This window comes from Humulus lupulus, chromosome 3 (genome assembly GCF_963169125.1).
Source record: "Humulus lupulus chromosome 3, drHumLupu1.1, whole genome shotgun sequence".
In the NCBI taxonomy this organism is placed as follows: domain Eukaryota; kingdom Viridiplantae; phylum Streptophyta; class Magnoliopsida; order Rosales; family Cannabaceae; genus Humulus; species Humulus lupulus.
The window spans coordinates 41,164,819-41,183,526 of NC_084795.1; the positions used below are offsets into that span (position 1 = coordinate 41,164,819).

Sequence of the window (18,708 nt, forward strand, 5' to 3'; positions counted from 1 at the left end):
TAATCAACTCATTCATTTTTTATATATTTTTTAATCCAATTGAGTTATATCCAATCCAATTTTTTTTTTAAGATCCAATCCCAATATCTAAGAGAGGAGAATATATTATTTTTTATGAATAAATAACATTTTTGCTCCCTAAACTATGAAAACTATATGATCGTGCCCCCAAATGATTTGCGATGGAAATTTCCTCCGAACTATACACGTTACTGAAATATGAGACTTTTGTTAGATTTCGTCTTAGGTGGCTAACAGATTGATGATGTGACATTTTGTCTGTTAAAGTGACAGTGCCATGTGTAGAATAATTTGCAATTTTGCCCCCGAACTTTGATCACTACTAAATTGTGCCATTTTTATTGAAACTAATTTAATCTTTTCTAAGAAAATCTAATTTTGTTTCTTAAAAATATTAATTAAATCCTGAAAAAAAATCATTTTAAAAGATTAAGAAAATAAAAAAATACTAAAAGTTTCAAATTAATTAAATAAATTTCAAAAATTCAAAATCTAATTAATAACAAATAGTTTTTTTTTTACCTTTTCTTTTCTTTTACAATATAAAATAAATATATCTTAAAATAAAAATTATAAATAAATCATTAAACAAAGTTTTTTCCCCTTAAATTAAAAGTTTTTTTTATTTGTTTAAGTTATTCGCCATTCGTCTTTCATCCTCCTCTTTGATTAAGTTTTTTTTTTTGTTTTAGTATTTATTTTAAATTTTCATTTTAAAATAGATTTATTTTATATTGTAAATGTAAGGAAAAAGTAAAAAAGGATTATTTGTTATTAATTAGATTTTTAATTTTTTAAGGAGTTAATTAATATTTTTAAGAAAAAAATAGTTTTTTTTTAATAAAAAAGGAACAATTTGGTAATGGTCAAAGTTTGGGGGCAAAATTATTAGTTATACACATCAACAGATAAAATGCCACATCATCAATTTGTTAGGCAACCGAGACTAAATCTAACATAAATTTCATATTGTGTATAGTTGGGAAAATTTTTAATACCACAAATCATTCGGAGCACGATCATATATAATGAGTTTGAGGCTATTTATTCTATTTTTTAATACTTGGTATACTATTATTTTTCAATTCTGTATATGAACCTCGTTAGTAAGCTAATAAAATTGATTTTGCTATCAAACCACACGCGATGTCGTGATTAGATCGGAGACGTGTGTCGTGGACCACAGCAGCTCTTCCAATAGCAAATGAACGCACACAGTGACTTTGATGACTTTAATTTGATGTGTTAGTCACAGCTGCTTATGTAGTCATGTCTTGCCTTCTTCTTTACGTAGATCGAAAGTACAGCAACTAAAGCTGGCTGATCATAAGATTCATAACTCATCACAACTATTTGATTAAAGAAATATCGATGAAGATGTATAGATAACCATTAACGATGGTGACATTCCCAGCTTTTAAGCTGCAAGCCTTGCATGGATTCACATGAATGGACGCTGAAGAAAAAGGTTATTCAACATGGTCTTAATTGTCACATGCACCAAAACAAAAATATGAAGTTATTATGGGATGCTGGAAAAAGCAAATTTTCTACCATTATTAAGATTAATATAATAACATAGGTCAAATGAGAAGCAGAAAATAACATAAAAGAAAATTAGAATATTTAAAATGATGACGTGGGATACCAAAACCATTAAAGTTTAGTCAAATTAATACAAGCAACTACATCTTATGTATCTCCATCTCCATCTCCATCCTCAGTCCATATATCTATCACTTAACATTTTGATTATATGAAGTTCTCTTTCTTTATCCTGAGTTTCACACACTCGCTGCCTAACTCAGTTAATACCTACATAACTATTATATACGAACTATGCATTTTTATCAGCATTCATGCCTCACTGTACTTCTTATTATCCTACCTTTCACTTCTTGTCTTTTTCTCAACACCATAACCCCAAATCAACCTCTTAAAGACGGTGACGTTTTGATCTCCACCCGAAAGAAATTCGCACTTGGGTTTTTTAGCCCGGGGAATTCCCACAACCGTTACGTTGGTATATGGTACCACCAAATCCCAGAACAAACCGTTGTTTGGGTAGCTAATAGAGACAATCCTCTAAATGATACATCCGGAGCTTTGGCCATCGATAATCATGGAGGCCTTCTTCTCTTTGGTAAAAACCGAAGCTTTCCTTTCTGGTCAACAAATGTTTCGATCCCTGCAGCAAATATCTCCATGGTTAAGCTTTTAGACGTGGGAAATCTCGTTTTACTTGGTAATAACACTGAAGAGAGTCTTTTGTGGCAGAGCTTTGATCACCCGACAGATACCATACTCCCTTCCATGAAATTCGGGTGGAAACGAGTCACCGGGTTAGACAACATTGCCACCTCTTGGAAGTCGATGGATGACCCGGGAACCGGAAACTACTCATACTGGTTCAAACGGAATGGGAATCCGCAACTTTTCTTGAGCGAGGGTAGAGCTCCACGTTGGCGGACTGGATCTTGGATTGGCATTGGGTGGAGTGGTATACCCCAAATGTCAGTAAGGTTCATATTCAATGTCACCTTCATGAGCAATCAGGATGAAGTCTGGGTTATGTACTGTCTTTACAATGAATCGACTCTCACGAGGCTTGTGGTCGATGAGTCAGGAACCGTTTACCGATCCACGTGGCTGGAAGAACGTAAGCGATGGGTGAGGTTTTATTCAGCACCGCCGGAGAAGTGTGATGCGTACGAGTTTTGTGGCCCGAACGGGGTGTGCAACCCCGTCAACAATGATGGGTTCGAGTGCACATGCCTACCCGGGTTTGACCCGAGGTCGCCTAAGGACTGGTACCTTAGAGATGGGTCTGGCGGTTGTGTGAGGAAGCAGGAGCTAAATCGCACGTGTGGGAACAAGGAAGGGTTTGTGAAGTTGGCAAGAGTGAAGGTGCCAGACACGTCAAAGGCACATGTAAATATGAATATAAGTTTGAAATCGTGTGGAGAAGAGTGCTTGAGGAATTGCACGTGTACGGCTTACTCTAGTGCAACTGTGAGTGAGGGGTGCATCACATGGCACGATGATTTGGTGGATGCCAGAACTTATTCGAATTGGGGCCAAGATTTGTACGTGAGGGTTGATTCTATTACTTTAGGTATTTTATTTAATTTGGTTTGTGAAAAATGAATGGAAATACATTTATTTTTATTTTTTGATGACTGCATAGTTTATAGAGATATTAAAATTTTTTAAAAAAGGTTTTTTTAATGACTTTTTTTAATTTTTAATTTTAAAGTTTTTGGTATAATAATGTATATTTTTTTTTTATTGTTTGATATATATATATATATATATAGAAGCAAAGTGCAATATATGTTTGTTTATCTTTAAATTTCTAAATATTGTTTATAATTTTAATAAAAACTGGTTCATTATTTTTTAAAAATAAAAAAAATATAAAATAAAATAAATTATTCTATAATATATATAAATATTTATATCAATAGTCTCTACATATATAACATCTAAATACAACATTAACATATATATATATATATATTTATATGACTACATGACATATATATATAAAAAACAATAATATTTAAAAAATAATTAATAATAGAAATAAAATAAGAATAGAAAAAGTTATAGTGTAGACAGTAGTATACATGCATAAATTCTTTTTAGTTTTGATGAAGAAAAAAAAAAGCTCAAATCACTTGATAAAAAATAAATTATCACACAAGTTTATAAGATAAAAAAATGATATGAATGACTTTATTATTTTTAAATAAATATGATTTAATTATTTAAAATATCTTAAAAATATCACATTTTAATAATTAATTAATTTATTTTTATTTAAGTTTATCATTGTTCTAGTTTTTGAATTTAGCAGTGACAACAAAATATTATAGATTATATGTTTAATATAATATTAAGTTTAATTAAATTTTGTTTAAGTTATAAAATATATGGTTTTATTATTTTTAAATAATTATCATTGTAAAATATCTCAAAAATATCATATTTTAATTTTTTAATTATTTATTTATTTAAGTTTAAGTCATGTTTACAATCCATCTTTAAATATACAAATATTCTGTTAAATATAAGAATATAAATAAAATTAACGGTAAAAAAATAAAAAACCATTAAAACTAAGAATTTTCGTTATCTACACATTTTTTTTTATAAAACAGATATTTAGTTTATGTTTGGTAGTAAATAAAGAAATTGTAATTTTTAAATGAAAAATTAAAATTGTATTTTTAAAAATTACTACAGTATATTTTAATTAAAAGAAAACTATGGTTGTAAACAGTATTAATTTTGAAAAACATACCATATATATTGGAATATTATTTATTTAAATAACTTTTTTACTTTTTTTTTAATCTTAGTAGAGGATTATTCAATCTAAATTAAAGAAAGATTATTGGAATGTACGGTGATGTTTAATGTTTAATGTTATTATATTTGTTTATGGTAACATCCTTATGAAATGCAATTCTTTTTACTGTAATCTCCTATGAAATACTAACCAATATGTCATTTGTTCTTTTTTGTAAATGTCAACTATTTGCAGCTCAATATTTAAAGAACTCGAAAAATAGCTCAATAAACAAAATTGGGAAGGTGGGAATTGCGTTGAGTTCTTTTGCCATACTAATTCTCTTTTTATTTTTTATATATTGGTGGCGAAAAACAAAAACAAAAGGTACCTCTCTTTTTTACTTCTATTTTATGATTTACCTTCCAATTACTTGAGTATCCGCTTTATAGCTGATAGTTCATATGTGATTTACTTCAATCAAATTTTTATTTTAATCAGGAACCAGATAATTTAGAAGTTTTAGAAAAATTGACTTTAGGGATAATAATTTTTAGTAATTTTAATTAAGTGATATTTGATATTTATATTGGAAATGTTCACTAATTGTTTTTTTTTCTAATTAATAATAAAAGAGTATAATAAATGTGAGCTCTTACTAGTGTTATGAAAAAAAAATAGAAACCGTCACTTGGGTTCTTAGTTGAATATAACAAGAAAATTGCAAAATAAATAAATAAATAATTATGACAGATGTATTATGGCAGATATTTTGATAAGTGAAGAAAGGGAAGGAGTTACTGTGATTTTGATTCAATAATTTGTTACTTTCACAAAAGTCCACTGAAATGTTCACTAATGTATATAGATTTTTTTTGGTGCATCTCTCGAAAAGAGGCACACTAGTGTACCGTATTGTGTTTTTGGTTCGTCAATAATTTCTGTCACCTTTTTTTTTTTTTTTTTTTATGGCTATGTACATATTATAGTTATTTAGAGCATTAATTTACAATGTTAAAAATAAAATTTAAATATGTTGTCGTGTAGAAAATAAACAATTTGAATTTTATTTTCAACAAAATTATTCAAATTTTTTGAAAGTTTACAAATTATTCTAAATAAATAGAATAGACAGTCATAAAAAAAAATGGTGAAAAACTATTCACGAACCAAAAATATGAAAGAGGCACACCGGTGTGTCTATTTTTAAGAGGTATATCATAGAAATACCTTATATATATTTATTGAAAGCTTCTTAGTTAGAGACATCACTTTTACTCATACCAGCGGGAGCAATTCTATTTTCGGTATACCTGGAGAAATTATAATTTTTTTATATGATCATGTACATGATAGTTATAGCAGATATACCACAAATTTTTGAAAAATTCTAAATAATTTACAATACCGAAATCAGGGTTTAAACGGTATATTTTACACGCGTATAAAAAAGATTAAATAGTTAGACACGTTTGTAACTAACTATTTGAACCATAATTTCAGCCCCATATATTATTCCAAATTTTTCGAAAACTGGTGGGATATCTGCTATAACTACAATGTACTCCGTCATATAAAAAAAATTTGATTATAATTTATCCACATGTTAAAAACAAAAATGCTCATACCGATATAGGTAAAAATGATAGTCTTACCTAAGAATTTCCCTATAGTTTATATAAGTGATGATATAGTTTTCATGAAACGTTGTTGGTAGTGGAAAACAAACATTTCTTGAAGTAAGATTTGATAAGTTTAGTATTTTGGATCTAGGAAAGGCTTGGACAGTAATACTGCAAAAATAATATATATACTTTTATTAGATAGTCACATGCAATTTCTATTTTTTTTTATAGTAACAGAAAAAAGAAAAAAAAGCAACAAAATATATTTTAATATTTTGTGTCATTTATGTGTTTGATAACAGCGAAAGAACAACGGAGCGAAAACGTTTATACAACAAGTATCTATTTTAATGACAATTCTGGAGAAAATGAGTACGAGGAATGTACAAATAATTCAGAGTTAACTCTCTTTGATCTAAATACCATAGCTGCAGCTACTAATAATTTCTCCATTGATAACAAGCTTGGAGAAGGTGGCTTTGGCTCCGTTTATAGGGTAAGTATATAAAGCTACCATATGCTATTTTGTTAAATAGTACATGTATAAAATACTAATTAACTAATAAGTTATTTCAGGGTGTGTTTTCTGACGGAAAGGAAATAGCAGTGAAAAGACTATCAAAGAACTCTGGCCAAGGAAATAAGGAGTTTAAAAATGAAGTGTTGCTAATTTCAAAACTCCAACATAAAAACCTTGTGAGGGTTCTAGGTTGTTGCATTCAAGGAGTAGAGAAGATGCTAATTTACGAATACTTGCCAAACAAAAGTTTGGACGTTTTCATTTTTGGTATGCTTGCTTCTAATGATACATATATATATATATATATATATTGTTTAGGGTCAAAATTTAGGACCCTAAGAGGATTAAATGACTATGGTATTTTACTTATTGCAATATGCATGTTGTGATATTGCGTCAATAGGTTATGATGACGTGGACGCCCTAAGTACATTTTTATGTTAAGCCATAGTCTACCTTGGTTTTTTTTCCCACCCAAACATATTTTTTTTACAGAAATTAATTAAGCATAAGAGTAAAGTGATTAAACCATTTTCTCAAGCTTATTAATTAATATTACTCGTTATTGGTCAGACAAAGAGAAAAGGGGATTGCTAGATTGGAGGAAGCGTTTTGACATCATTTGTGGAATTGCTCGAGCAATGTTGTATCTTCATCATGATTCAAGATTGAGAATCATCCATAGAGATTTAAAAACCGCCAACGTTCTTTTGGATGCTAATTTGAATCCTAAAATTTCAGATTTTGGTATGGCTAGAATATTTGGAGAAGATGAAATTGAAGTCAACACACATCGAGTCGTTGGAACATAGTAAGTATTCTTGAATTTTGAAAATTATTTTATCTAACTAATTTATCATAGTTATTATATAAACAAAATGAAAAAGGACAATAAATTACTCGTGTGATTCTAAGTACTATTATAGTGGTTATATGTCACCAGAGTATGCTATGAAAGGACGATATTCAATAAAATCGGATGTCTATAGTTTTGGAGTTATGGTGCTAGAGATTATTACGGGCAAAAAGAACAGTGGCTATTGCCATGAGAATTTACACTCCAATTTGATGGCACATGTAAGTGCAAAATAGTTGTGCTATATGTATTGATAATTTACCAACAGTTACATCATTCTAGTTTTACCTATGATCACATAATTATGGTCCAAAGCATTTTTATTATAGGTGTGGGATTTATGGAAAGAAGGTAGAGCATTGGAAATCATTGACTCTTCCATTGATGAAAGATTTGGTAGCGCAGCATTGAGATGCATTACAATTGGATTGTTGTGTGTGCAAGAGCATGCTATTAATCGACCCAATATGTCAGAAATTGTTTTAATGTTGAGTAACGAAGCCACTCTCCCTAATCCAAAACAGCCTGCATTTGTAAGTGGTGATCCATTGACTAGCGAAAGACTTAACTCGGTAAATCATGTGACATGTACTGAGGTAGAAGCTCGTTGAATGTTTAGCAAGTCTATGTGAGATTTGTTATATATAATATATACATGCACCTCCAAATTATATACATGACATATTATTTGTAGAGTCCAAGAACTTTACTTAGCTAATTGTTTAGTAGTATTATAGTATGTTTAGTGTTATCATTGTTACTTTGAATTTTTGGTTCAGACCGGGAGTTATTTGGACACTCATAGTAGTACTTATAGATTTTCTAAGTTTAACCTATAGTTTAAGAATATTAAGTATAACCTAAGGTTTGATTAATGTGTCTGATATTAAGGAATATATTATTATATTATAAGGTTTAGACATCAACCAATAGGATTTTAAGCACATGTTTTGAATGGTAATTAAGGATTAAGTATTTTTGAGGATTAAATTAAATAAGGGTAAAAGTTTGAATGTATAGGGTCAGTCAGCAGCTTTGAGCACGTTGAGGGCTTAGTCAAGGCTGTTTAGTCCATTCAAACTTAGCTAAAAATGTGTAAACTCGTGTTTAAATATTCTGCGTATGCCGATATATCGCAGCTATAGGGGGCGATATGTCGCAGCACGTAGATACGGAAAACACGAATCGATGCACGGTCGCCTCGGGAACAAAGGTCCAGGCGATATATCGCCTATAGGGGGCGATATATCGCCTCCACCAGCATGTTTTCAAATTCATTTGAATTCTTTTCCCTTCAGCCATTCAAACGCCTTCAACAGTCCAGCATCTTCTGAACGAGTCTTCAGCCTCTGCTGAACGATTATTCAAATGATTTTCACTTAAAAAGCCATTATTTTTATTCAAGTAAAATCAAGATATTTTCATTCCCAAACTCTATAAATAGGACCTAGTACCCAGCCATTATTCACCATTTGCTCTAAGTTCAGAGGCTGCTAGTGTTAAGTGAGTGAGAGAGTGTAAACACTTGGTTTGGGGAAAAACTATAAGCTTAAACATCATAAGCTTATCAAACACTTGGGAAGTAAGTGAGTGCTATAGTATTTCGGTGGATGTTAGATTGATCTTGCAATCTTTGAGGTAAACCCAAAACTCTAGTCCTTTCTGTGTTCTATGTTATTTCTTTCTCAAAACCTTCTACTCAGTCCCCTAACCTTATTCTTATTTTTGGTTAGGGAATCCAAGTTCTTAAGCACTTAGTGGTGGTAAGCATATTTTCGTTTAATGGTTTAGTCTTCCTATTCTCTTTCATTTCATCTCCTTTCTTTAGACTCACCCTTGTTCATTGTGGTTTTAGGAGTGTTCCAAAAGTCCTAACTCAGTCCATTTTATCCCGGTAACTTTGGTAAGGAAATAAGCTAGAATCAACATGTTATGTGATTACGTTATCTATATGTTTTATGTTATTAAAAGTGTTATGATATATGTGTATGTTTGTAGGCTTGGGCATATGACCCATATGACTAACAAGACCCCAAATGGGTTATGGGCATATGACCTACTTAGCTAGTAGGACCCCATTAACCCCATGGGCATATGCTTGTTTAGCCTATGGGACCCCAAGTAATAATGGCCATTATAATAAGTGTATGTTATATGTATTGTGTTAAGTCCTTATGTTTTCTTATGAAATTATGTATGTGACTTTGTGTTAGATTTTCCTTACTGGGCATTAGGCTCACTCCTTTCTGTTTATGTGCAGGAAAATAAGTTTAGAGGTGGTAAGATTCGTGACGCTTGGAGGATGTGTATCGATGATGAATGGAGTCAAGGGGCCGAGCGTTATCGATTCGAGGATGTAGTCTCCTTTTATGTTTTTTTTTATGGTTTTACATGTATTTTCCGCATTATTATGTAATGTCTTTTATTTTAAATCTTATTTTGTTTTAAAGACAATGGGATCCCAAAATCCTTCTTAGTATTCTGTTTCTTTGTAAATAACTCTTATTTTCAAGTTACTCAATAAATTATGGTATTTTCGTAAAATGTAAGTTTTTATGTATAGTTTCGATAATGGTCCAATTAGTCTAGATTAGTGGGTCATTACAGTTGGTATCAGAGAAAACGGTTCCTTCGCATGAAGTTCTCCTCGATACACATGCTCAAAGCTCCGAATCGGACCGCCAAGTAAGTGTTTAAGTTACAAGTTACAAGTTACTTTGTCTATGTGTATAGCTAACAACTTTAGTGTTTATGTTTCAGTTAAAAATGAATGGAGCTTTAACCTACCAAGATATCCGAGCCATTAAGGCCTTAAAAAGAATAAGGGAGCCAAGAAACACCGTAGGAGCCTTAGAAAGGATTACACGAAGGTTGCTTTTGTTTCACCAAGCAATAGGTGGCCTTCAAGAGGCTAAACAAATAATGCTAAGATCAACAGAACAATATGTATTAGTGATTAGGTTGTTTAAAGATTTCCATCCTGTAATAGCAGCCTTAGAAGAAATATGGGAAGAAATGAATGATGAGGATGAATCACCATTAGCAATGAGATACTATTTCCTCTTAGTTAGGTTCACCGCAAAATTTGAATTTCAATTCACCAAGGAGCAAAAGAATAGGATTCTCACAAACCTTCCTAGAGGGCATTTTGATGCTCATGATAATGATGACTATGAGGCTATAGATGATGATATGTTAGATGACGGATCGGATGTAGAAGATCCCGATTTTTAGATTAGTAGTTTTTATTTGTTTACTTTTATGTTATGATTGTAATAAGTGAAATTGTTTTCCAAATGAATAAACATGCTATTTGAATATCATGTGTGAGTTTGAAATTTTTTTCACAATCATAATAAATACTAAATAAAATGAATAATGACTGAGTTCGGTGAGGGTGGATACGAATCAATGAACCTGGTTTCCTTGTTGAGAGTTAGGGGGCCTTAGTAGTGGGAACGATTTTACTGATCCCAGCCCTCCCTCAATATGGTTAACTTTGGAACAAAGATAAGTTTCGAGCCTGAGAATTAAGTCATATAGGATGATTAGAAACACACTTAGAAAATAAATATGACTTGTTTTTCTAAGTATAGAAACCCACTCTAATAATAAATAAAGACCTATATAATTTTTCATAAAAAGTCATAATAAATAGGTCCGAGATATGTTTGTTTTAGAATAAGTTTTTGCCTTAGAGCCTATTAGGAAAAAGTTCTAACATGTTTCTTTTAACTGTTAGAACTCTGCTACGATGTCTCTCCGAAGATCTGCTCGCACCAACGGGAACGCTTCCAACGATGTTCCAGCGACCAATGCGGTCCCTACCGTTCGCCGAAGGAGAGTACGTGTTACTGCTCGCCGCAACGCACCGGCACAGCCAGCTGACAACACTGCAGAGATTGCCAGACTACGACAGCAAGTTGAGGAACTTCTGCAGCAACAACGCCAACAGGCTCAATCTCAGCCTCAGCCTCCGCCACAGCCGCAGCCGCAGCCACAGCCAATGGCCCCAGCACCCCAACAAGTTGGTCCGTATGGGGGATGGCCTATGACGAACTACGCTCCTTATCCTGTTCAGCACATGGAGCCAGTGTACGAGAGGTTCCGCAAGCAGCACGCTCCGAACTTCGAAGGGACTACGGACCCCTTTGAAGCAGAAGAATGGCTAAGGAATGTGGAGCCGATCCTAGCCCACATGAACCTTAGTAATGCAGACCGCATATCCTGCGTCTCATCTTTGCTCAAGAAAGATGCCAGGATATGGTGGGACTTGGTCCAGCAATCCCACGATGCTGCCACTATGACGTGGACCCGATTTGTGGAGCTCTTCCACAAGAAGTACTACAATTCAGCAGTGCTTGCTACGAGAGTTGAGGAGTTCACCAATCTGAAGCAAGGGAATTTAACAGTGGCGGAATATGCTCGTCAGTTCGATCGCTTAGCAAAGTTCGCAGCAGAGTTGGTTCCAACCGACTATCTAAGGGTGAACAAGTTTGTTAGAGGACTTCGCCCGAAGATCGAGATGGGGGTTAAGCTAGCAAACCCGGGAAACACTTCATATGCCGACGTTCTTGAGACGGCAATTGAAGTAGAAAGGTTGCAAACCAACGTGAGCAAAGAAGAAGCCAGCAAGCCGGAACCTAGGCAGCAGAGCCAACCTCAGGCCAGTCGGAACAACAATCAGTCCAGCAACAGTCAGTCCAACAACAACGGTAACGGACAGAAGAGAAGGCATCCTGACAACAAGCAAGCCGACAACAATAAAAGGGCACGACCAAGTAATGGGGGAAATAGGTCGGGCTACGTGGAATACCCGCCATGTGCCAAATGTCAGAAGAAGCACCCCGGAGAATGCCGTGCCAACACCAAGGAGTGTTTCAACTGTGGTCAAGAAGGGCATCGTAAAAGAGACTGTCCTCAGCAAAAGCCGGAAGGAAAGAAGGACGAAAAGATGGTTCCTGCTCGGGTTTTTGCTTTAACCCAAGGAGAGGCGGATGCTAGCAACAAGGTGGTCACAGGTCAGGTTTCCATCCTCAATAAATTATGTCATGTATTATTTGATTCGGGAGCCACCCATTCGTATATTTCGTTAGGAATGATAGATAAACTAGACAAACCTAGTGAAAGATTTAGAACTAGGTTTGCAACCGAGTTGCCTTCGGGCAAAGTAGTTCTATCATCACGAATTGTACGAGGCGTACCAATCAAGATTGAGGACAAGGAACTAGAAGGAGACCTGATAGAGCTGGTGATCAAAGACTTCGACGTCATACTAGGCATGGATTGGCTAGCACGGCATGGCGCAACGATCGACTGCAGACGCAAGAAGGTGACATTCGATACTCCTGACGGCCAGAAACTGTGCTTCATGGGACAAGCTTCGGGACTACGCACACCGTTAGTATCATCTCTCAAAGCTCAGAGAATGATGGAGAAAGGATGTCAAGCATTCTTAGCCAACATCACGAATGTGGAGAAGGAGACATCACTCAAAGTTGGAGATGTTCGAGTCATACAAGAATTTCCAGAAGTTTTCCCCGATGACTTGCCAGGATTGCCGCCAACTAGAGAAATAGACTTCACGATAGAATTAGTACCAGGCACCGAGCCTATCTCTAAGGCACCATACCGGATGGCACCTACGGAACTCAAGGAGTTAAAGACGCAGCTACAAGAACTCCTAGACTTGGGTTTCATTAGGCCAAGCCATTCACCATGGGGAGCTCCGGTACTATTCGTGAAAAAGAAGGACGGAAGTATGCGCATGTGCATAGACTACCGTGAGCTGAATAAAGTAACGATTAAGAACAAATACCCGCTACCTCGGATTGATGATTTGTTTGATCAACTCCGAGGCGCGACTGTATTCTCTAAGATCGATTTACGGTCCGGGTATCATCAGCTCAAGGTAAAGGGGGAAGATATTCCTAAGACAGCCTTTAGGACTCGTTATGGACATTACGAGTTCTTGGTTATGTCTTTTGGTCTTACTAACGCGCCAGCTGCGTTTATGGACTTAATGAATAGGGTCTTCAAGGACTACTTGGATAAATCCGTCGTTGTGTTCATCGACGACATTTTAATTTACTCCAAGGATGAAGTGGAGCACGAGGAACACTTGAGGATAATTTTGACGCGATTGAAGGAGCACCAACTCTACGCGAAGTTCAAGAAATGCGAGTTTTGGCTCTCACAAGTGGCGTTCCTCGGGCACATCATATCGAAAGACGGAGTTGCAGTAGATCCATCGAAGGTAGAGGCCGTGAAAGATTGGCCTAGACCAAAGAACGCGTCGGAAGTAAGAAGCTTCTTAGGGCTAGCAGGTTACTATAGAAAGTTTGTAGAGGGCTTTTCTAAAATAGCCACTCCACTCACCAACTTGACCCGGAAGCAACAAAAGTTTAACTGGAGTGATAAGTGTGAGGAAAGCTTCCAGTTGCTTAAGGATAAGCTTTGCTCAACACCAGTACTTAGTGTCCCAACACCCAACGACAAGTTCGTTGTCTACTGTGATGCATCAAAGTTAGGATTGGGATGCGTACTGATGCAAAATGACAAGGTGATAGCCTACGCGTCACGTCAGTTAAAGGAGTATGAACAACGCTATCCAACTCACGATATGGAGTTGGCAGCGGTGGTCTTTGCGTTAAAAATCTGGTGCCATTATCTTTACGGAGAACGGTGCGAGATTTATACGGACCACAAAAGTTTAAAATACTTCTTTACTCAGAAGGAGCTTAACATGAGGCAGCGCCGGTGGTTGGAATTAGTAAAGGATTACGACTGCGAAATCCTATACCACCCGGGGAAGGCAAACGTAGTTGCCGATGCACTTAGCCGAAAAAGTTATGGGAACTTAGCAGCCTTATCCGGAATAGAAAAGCCACTACAGCAGGAGCTTATCAGTGCCGGAATAGAAGTGGTTGTAGGCAAGCTGGCTAACTTGTCTATCCAATCGAATCTGCTAGAAGACATACGGAATGGTCAGAGACATGATGATTCACTAGCAACGCACATGAATGCAGTCCGAGAAGGCAAGACTACAGATTTCTCAATATCCAGTCAAGGTTTATTGAGATATAAGGATCGGGTATGCGTGCCAGACGATCAGAGTATTAAGAAGACGATCCTAGAAGAAGCGCACAGTACTCCGTACTCAGTTCATCCAGGGTCTACCAAGATGACTCATGACATCAAGGCAGTCTATTGGTGGCCAGGGATGAAGAAGGACATAGCAGAGTATGTATCTAAGTGTCTGGTATGCCAGCAAGTGAAGGCGGAGCATCAGCGGCCTGCAGGATTATTGCAACCACTTAGCATACCGGAGTGGAAGTGGGACGATATAGCCATGGACTTCGTGACGGGTCTGCCAAAGACAAATAAGCAGCATGATTCTGCTTGGATAGTCATAGATAGACTAACCAAGTCGGCTCATTTTCTGCCTGTTAAGACTTCTTATACGGCAGACCAATATGCAGACATCTACATTCAAGAGATTGTACGATTGCATGGAATCCCCAAGACGATAGTATCAGATAGAGGATCAGTGTTTACGTCAAGATTTTGGAGAAGCTTACAGCAAGCCATGGGTACTAAGTTAAGTCTTAGTACAGCTTTCCATCCTCAGACAGATGGGCAGTCCGAGCGTACAATTCAGATTTTAGAGGATATGCTACGCGCATGTGTACTTGACTTCGGAGGATCGTGGAACAAGTACTTACCGCTGATCGAGTTCTCGTACAACAATAGCTACCAGTCGACGATCGAGATGGCACCTTATGAGTTGCTATATGGAAGAAGGTGTCGATCACCGTTGCACTGGGACGAGGTAGGAGAAAGGCAGCTTCTAGGGCCCGAAGCTGTTAGACAAGCACAAGAAGCAGTAACGCTTATTAGACAGCGTATGCTTGCTGCTCAAAGCCGACAGAAGAGCTATGCGGATACCAAGCGACGCGATGTGGAGTTCCAAGTTGGAGATCAAGTCTTCCTGAAGATATCTCCTATGAAGGGTGTCAAGCGGTTCGGGAAGAAAGGCAAGCTCAGTCCCCGATTCTTAGGTCCTTTTGAGATATTGGACAAAGTGGGACCAGTTGTGTATAGACTAGCCCTACCGCCAGCACTAGCCGATAGTCACAACGTCTTCCACATCTCGATGTTACGCAAGTATGTGTCAGACCCATCTCACGTCCTCAAGTACGATACTATAGCACTCCAGAAAGACTTAAGTTACGAGGAACGACCGGTTAGCATCCTAGATAGGGGGATGAAGCAGTTACGGTCCAAGAGCTTTCCTATAGTTAAAGTCCTATGGAGCAATAGTTCTGAACGCGAGGCAACGTGGGAGTTGGAAGAGGACATGCAGAGCCGGTATCCGGAGTTATTTGGTAAGTAAATTTCGAGGACGAAATTCTTTTTAGTAGGGGAGAATTGTAGAGTCCAAGAACTTTACTTAGCTAATTGTTTAGTAGTATTATAGTATGTTTAGTGTTATCATTGTTACTTTGAATTTTTGGTTCAGACCGGGAGTTATTTGGACACTCATAGTAGTACTTATAGATTTTCTAAGTTTAACCTATAGTTTAAGAATATTAAGTATAACCTAAGGTTTGATTAATGTGTCTGATATTAAGGAATATATTATTATATTATAAGGTTTAGACATCAACCAATAGGATTTTAAGCACATGTTTTGAATGGTAATTAAGGATTAAGTATTTTTGAGGATTAAATTAAATAAGGGTAAAAGTTTGAATGTATAGGGTCAGTCAGCAGCTTTGAGCACGTTGAGGGCTTAGTCAAGGCTGTTTAGTCCATTCAAACTTAGCTAAAAATGTGTAAACTCGTGTTTAAATATTCTGCGTATGCCGATATATCGCAGCTATAGGGGGCGATATGTCGCAGCACGTAGATACGGAAAACACGAATCGATGCACGGTCGCCTCGGGAACAAAGGTCCAGGCGATATATCGCCTATAGGGGGCGATATATCGCCTCCACCAGCATGTTTTCAAATTCATTTGAATTCTTTTCCCTTCAGCCATTCAAACGCCTTCAACAGTCCAGCATCTTCTGAACGAGTCTTCAGCCTCTGCTGAACGATTATTCAAATGATTTTCACTTAAAAAGCCATTATTTTTATTCAAGTAAAATCAAGATATTTTCATTCCCAAACTCTATAAATAGGACCTAGTACCCAGCCATTATTCACCATTTGCTCTAAGTTCAGAGGCTGCTAGTGTTAAGTGAGTGAGAGAGTGTAAACACTTGGTTTGGGGAAAAACTATAAGCTTAAACATCATAAGCTTATCAAACACTTGGGAAGTAAGTGAGTGCTATAGTATTTCGGTGGATGTTAGATTGATCTTGCAATCTTTGAGGTAAACCCAAAACTCTAGTCCTTTCTGTGTTCTATGTTATTTCTTTCTCAAAACCTTCTACTCAGTCCCCTAACCTTATTCTTATTTTTGGTTAGGGAATCCAAGTTCTTAAGCACTTAGTGGTGGTAAGCATATTTTCGTTTAATGGTTTAGTCTTCCTATTCTCTTTCATTTCATCTCCTTTCTTTAGACTCACCCTTGTTCATTGTGGTTTTAGGAGTGTTCCAAAAGTCCTAACTCAGTCCATTTTATCCCGGTAACTTTGGTAAGGAAATAAGCTAGAATCAACATGTTATGTGATTACGTTATCTATATGTTTTATGTTATTAAAAGTGTTATGATATATGTGTATGTTTGTAGGCTTGGGCATATGACCCATATGACTAACAAGACCCCAAATGGGTTATGGGCATATGACCTACTTAGCTAGTAGGACCCCATTAACCCCATGGGCATATGCTTGTTTAGCCTATGGGACCCCAAGTAATAATGGCCATTATAATAAGTGTATGTTATATGTATTGTGTTAAGTCCTTATGTTTTCTTATGAAATTATGTATGTGACTTTGTGTTAGATTTTCCTTACTGGGCATTAGGCTCACTCCTTTCTGTTTATGTGCAGGAAAATAAGTTTAGAGGTGGTAAGATTCGTGACGCTTGGAGGATGTGTATCGATGATGAATGGAGTCAAGGGGCCGAGCGTTATCGATTCGAGGATGTAGTCTCCTTTTATGTTTTTTTTTATGGTTTTACATGTATTTTCCGCATTATTATGTAATGTCTTTTATTTTAAATCTTATTTTGTTTTAAAGACAATGGGATCCCAAAATCCTTCTTAGTATTCTGTTTCTTTGTAAATAACTCTTATTTTCAAGTTACTCAATAAATTATGGTATTTTCGTAAAATGTAAGTTTTTATGTATAGTTTCGATAATGGTCCAATTAGTCTAGATTAGTGGGTCATTACATTATTAGAATTATCACTTAAAAAATTTTGGTTCAGCTAACTTCCTTAGTCCTAGGTTTTTGTCTATTTTTTTCAGTTAGCAGTTATAACTGTTTTTCTTATAATAGTTAGTTCTGTTTTATTACACATTGTAGAAATAGGCTTCTCGTGTAAAGCTTAAGCTATCTTTCTTTTGTCTCAAATTTGTACGTAACTTGTAAAGTAGAGAGAGCTTGTGAGATTGTATTGAGATAAGACAGAGATCAATAAAGTGACTACATCAAGATTCATACTCGTGGTGTGTTTTTTACTTTGTATTCATTCCTTCTAACATTTTATAGTTGTTTCTTGATAAGAATTTTGTAATAGAGATTGTTTGTAATTTTTTCTGGTCATTACTTTGCATAACAAATTGGTGTGGTTGGTGTGGAGCAACTCAACCATGGCGTCAGCGAAGTATGAGGTGGAAAAATTTACAGGACATAATGACTTTGGTCTTTGGCAATTGAAAATGAGAGCTCTCCTTATTCATCAGGGGCTTGATAAGCACTGAAAGGTTAATCCAGTCTTGGCAAGAAGATGGATGAAAAAGAAAAGAAGACTTTGCTCGATAAGGCTCACAGCGCCATTATCTTGAGTCTTGGTGACAAAGTGCTTAGACAAGTCTCAAAGGAGAAGGCTGCATCTGGAATTTGTTCGAAGCTTAAAGGGTTGTATATGACCAAATCTCTGGTAAATCGCTTCTACCTTAAACACGCTTTATATTATTTCAAGATGCAAGAACATAAAACTGTAGAAGAACAATTAGATGTCTTCGACAAAATTATTTTTGATTTAGAAAATATTGATGTTACTATTGAAGATGAGGATCAAGCCTTACTATTATTGAGTGCTTTACTAAAGTCTTTATCTCATTTCAAAGAAAATCTCTTGTATGGAAGAGAATCCCTGTCTCTTGTTGAAGTTCAATCTGCTCGAACTCCAAGGAATCGAATGAAAGAAATGAGCAAAAGCCTTATGTAAATGGTGAAGGTCTAACAGTGTAACGCCCCACGTTTCGAGCACC

General features: G+C 35.7%; 2 protein-coding genes across 4 annotated transcripts; both read left to right on the plus strand.

Moving 5' to 3' along the window:
* The first annotated feature begins 1,725 nt into the window (after window positions 1–1,725).
* On the plus strand, window positions 1,726–9,914 carry LOC133822572 (G-type lectin S-receptor-like serine/threonine-protein kinase RKS1). Of its 3 annotated transcripts, none has more exons than XM_062254949.1 (8): window positions 1,726–3,136; window positions 4,571–4,702; window positions 6,243–6,436; window positions 6,517–6,727; window positions 7,034–7,271; window positions 7,387–7,537; window positions 7,646–7,912; window positions 9,577–9,914. In XM_062254949.1, the coding sequence occupies exons 1-8, from the start codon at window positions 1,861–1,863 to the stop codon at window positions 9,730–9,732; spliced, it is 2,625 nt and encodes an 874-aa protein (XP_062110933.1). In that variant the 5' UTR covers window positions 1,726–1,860; the 3' UTR covers window positions 9,733–9,914. The 3 variants fall into 3 exon arrangements, with proteins under 3 accessions (XP_062110933.1, XP_062110934.1, XP_062110935.1); XM_062254950.1 differs by having other exon boundaries at window positions 7,646–7,888; XM_062254951.1 differs by having other exon boundaries at window positions 7,646–7,849.
* A 1,191-nt stretch (window positions 9,915–11,105) lies between these two features.
* On the plus strand, window positions 11,106–17,945 carry LOC133822573 (uncharacterized). Its single transcript, XM_062254952.1, has 2 exons — window positions 11,106–12,337; window positions 17,319–17,945. The coding sequence occupies exons 1-2, from the start codon at window positions 11,323–11,325 to the stop codon at window positions 17,324–17,326; spliced, it is 1,023 nt and encodes a 340-aa protein (XP_062110936.1). The 5' UTR covers window positions 11,106–11,322; the 3' UTR covers window positions 17,327–17,945.
* Window positions 17,946–18,708: the final 763 nt, after the last annotated feature.

Bases quoted from the DNA above. Each gene is read 5' to 3' on its own strand.
- LOC133822572 (XM_062254949.1), top strand. From the start codon at position 1,861: ATGCATTTTTATCAGCATTCATGCCTCACTGTACTTCTTATTATCCTA. The intron at 6,728-7,033 runs GTATGCTTGCTT...GTTATTGGTCAG, and splicing joins TTTGGACGTTTTCATTTTTG to ACAAAGAGAAAAGGGGATTG. The intron at 7,538-7,645 runs GTAAGTGCAAAA...TTTTTATTATAG, and splicing joins ACTCCAATTTGATGGCACAT to GTGTGGGATTTATGGAAAGA.
- LOC133822573 (XM_062254952.1), top strand. From the start codon at position 11,323: ATGGCCCCAGCACCCCAACAAGTTGGTCCGTATGGGGGATGGCCTATG.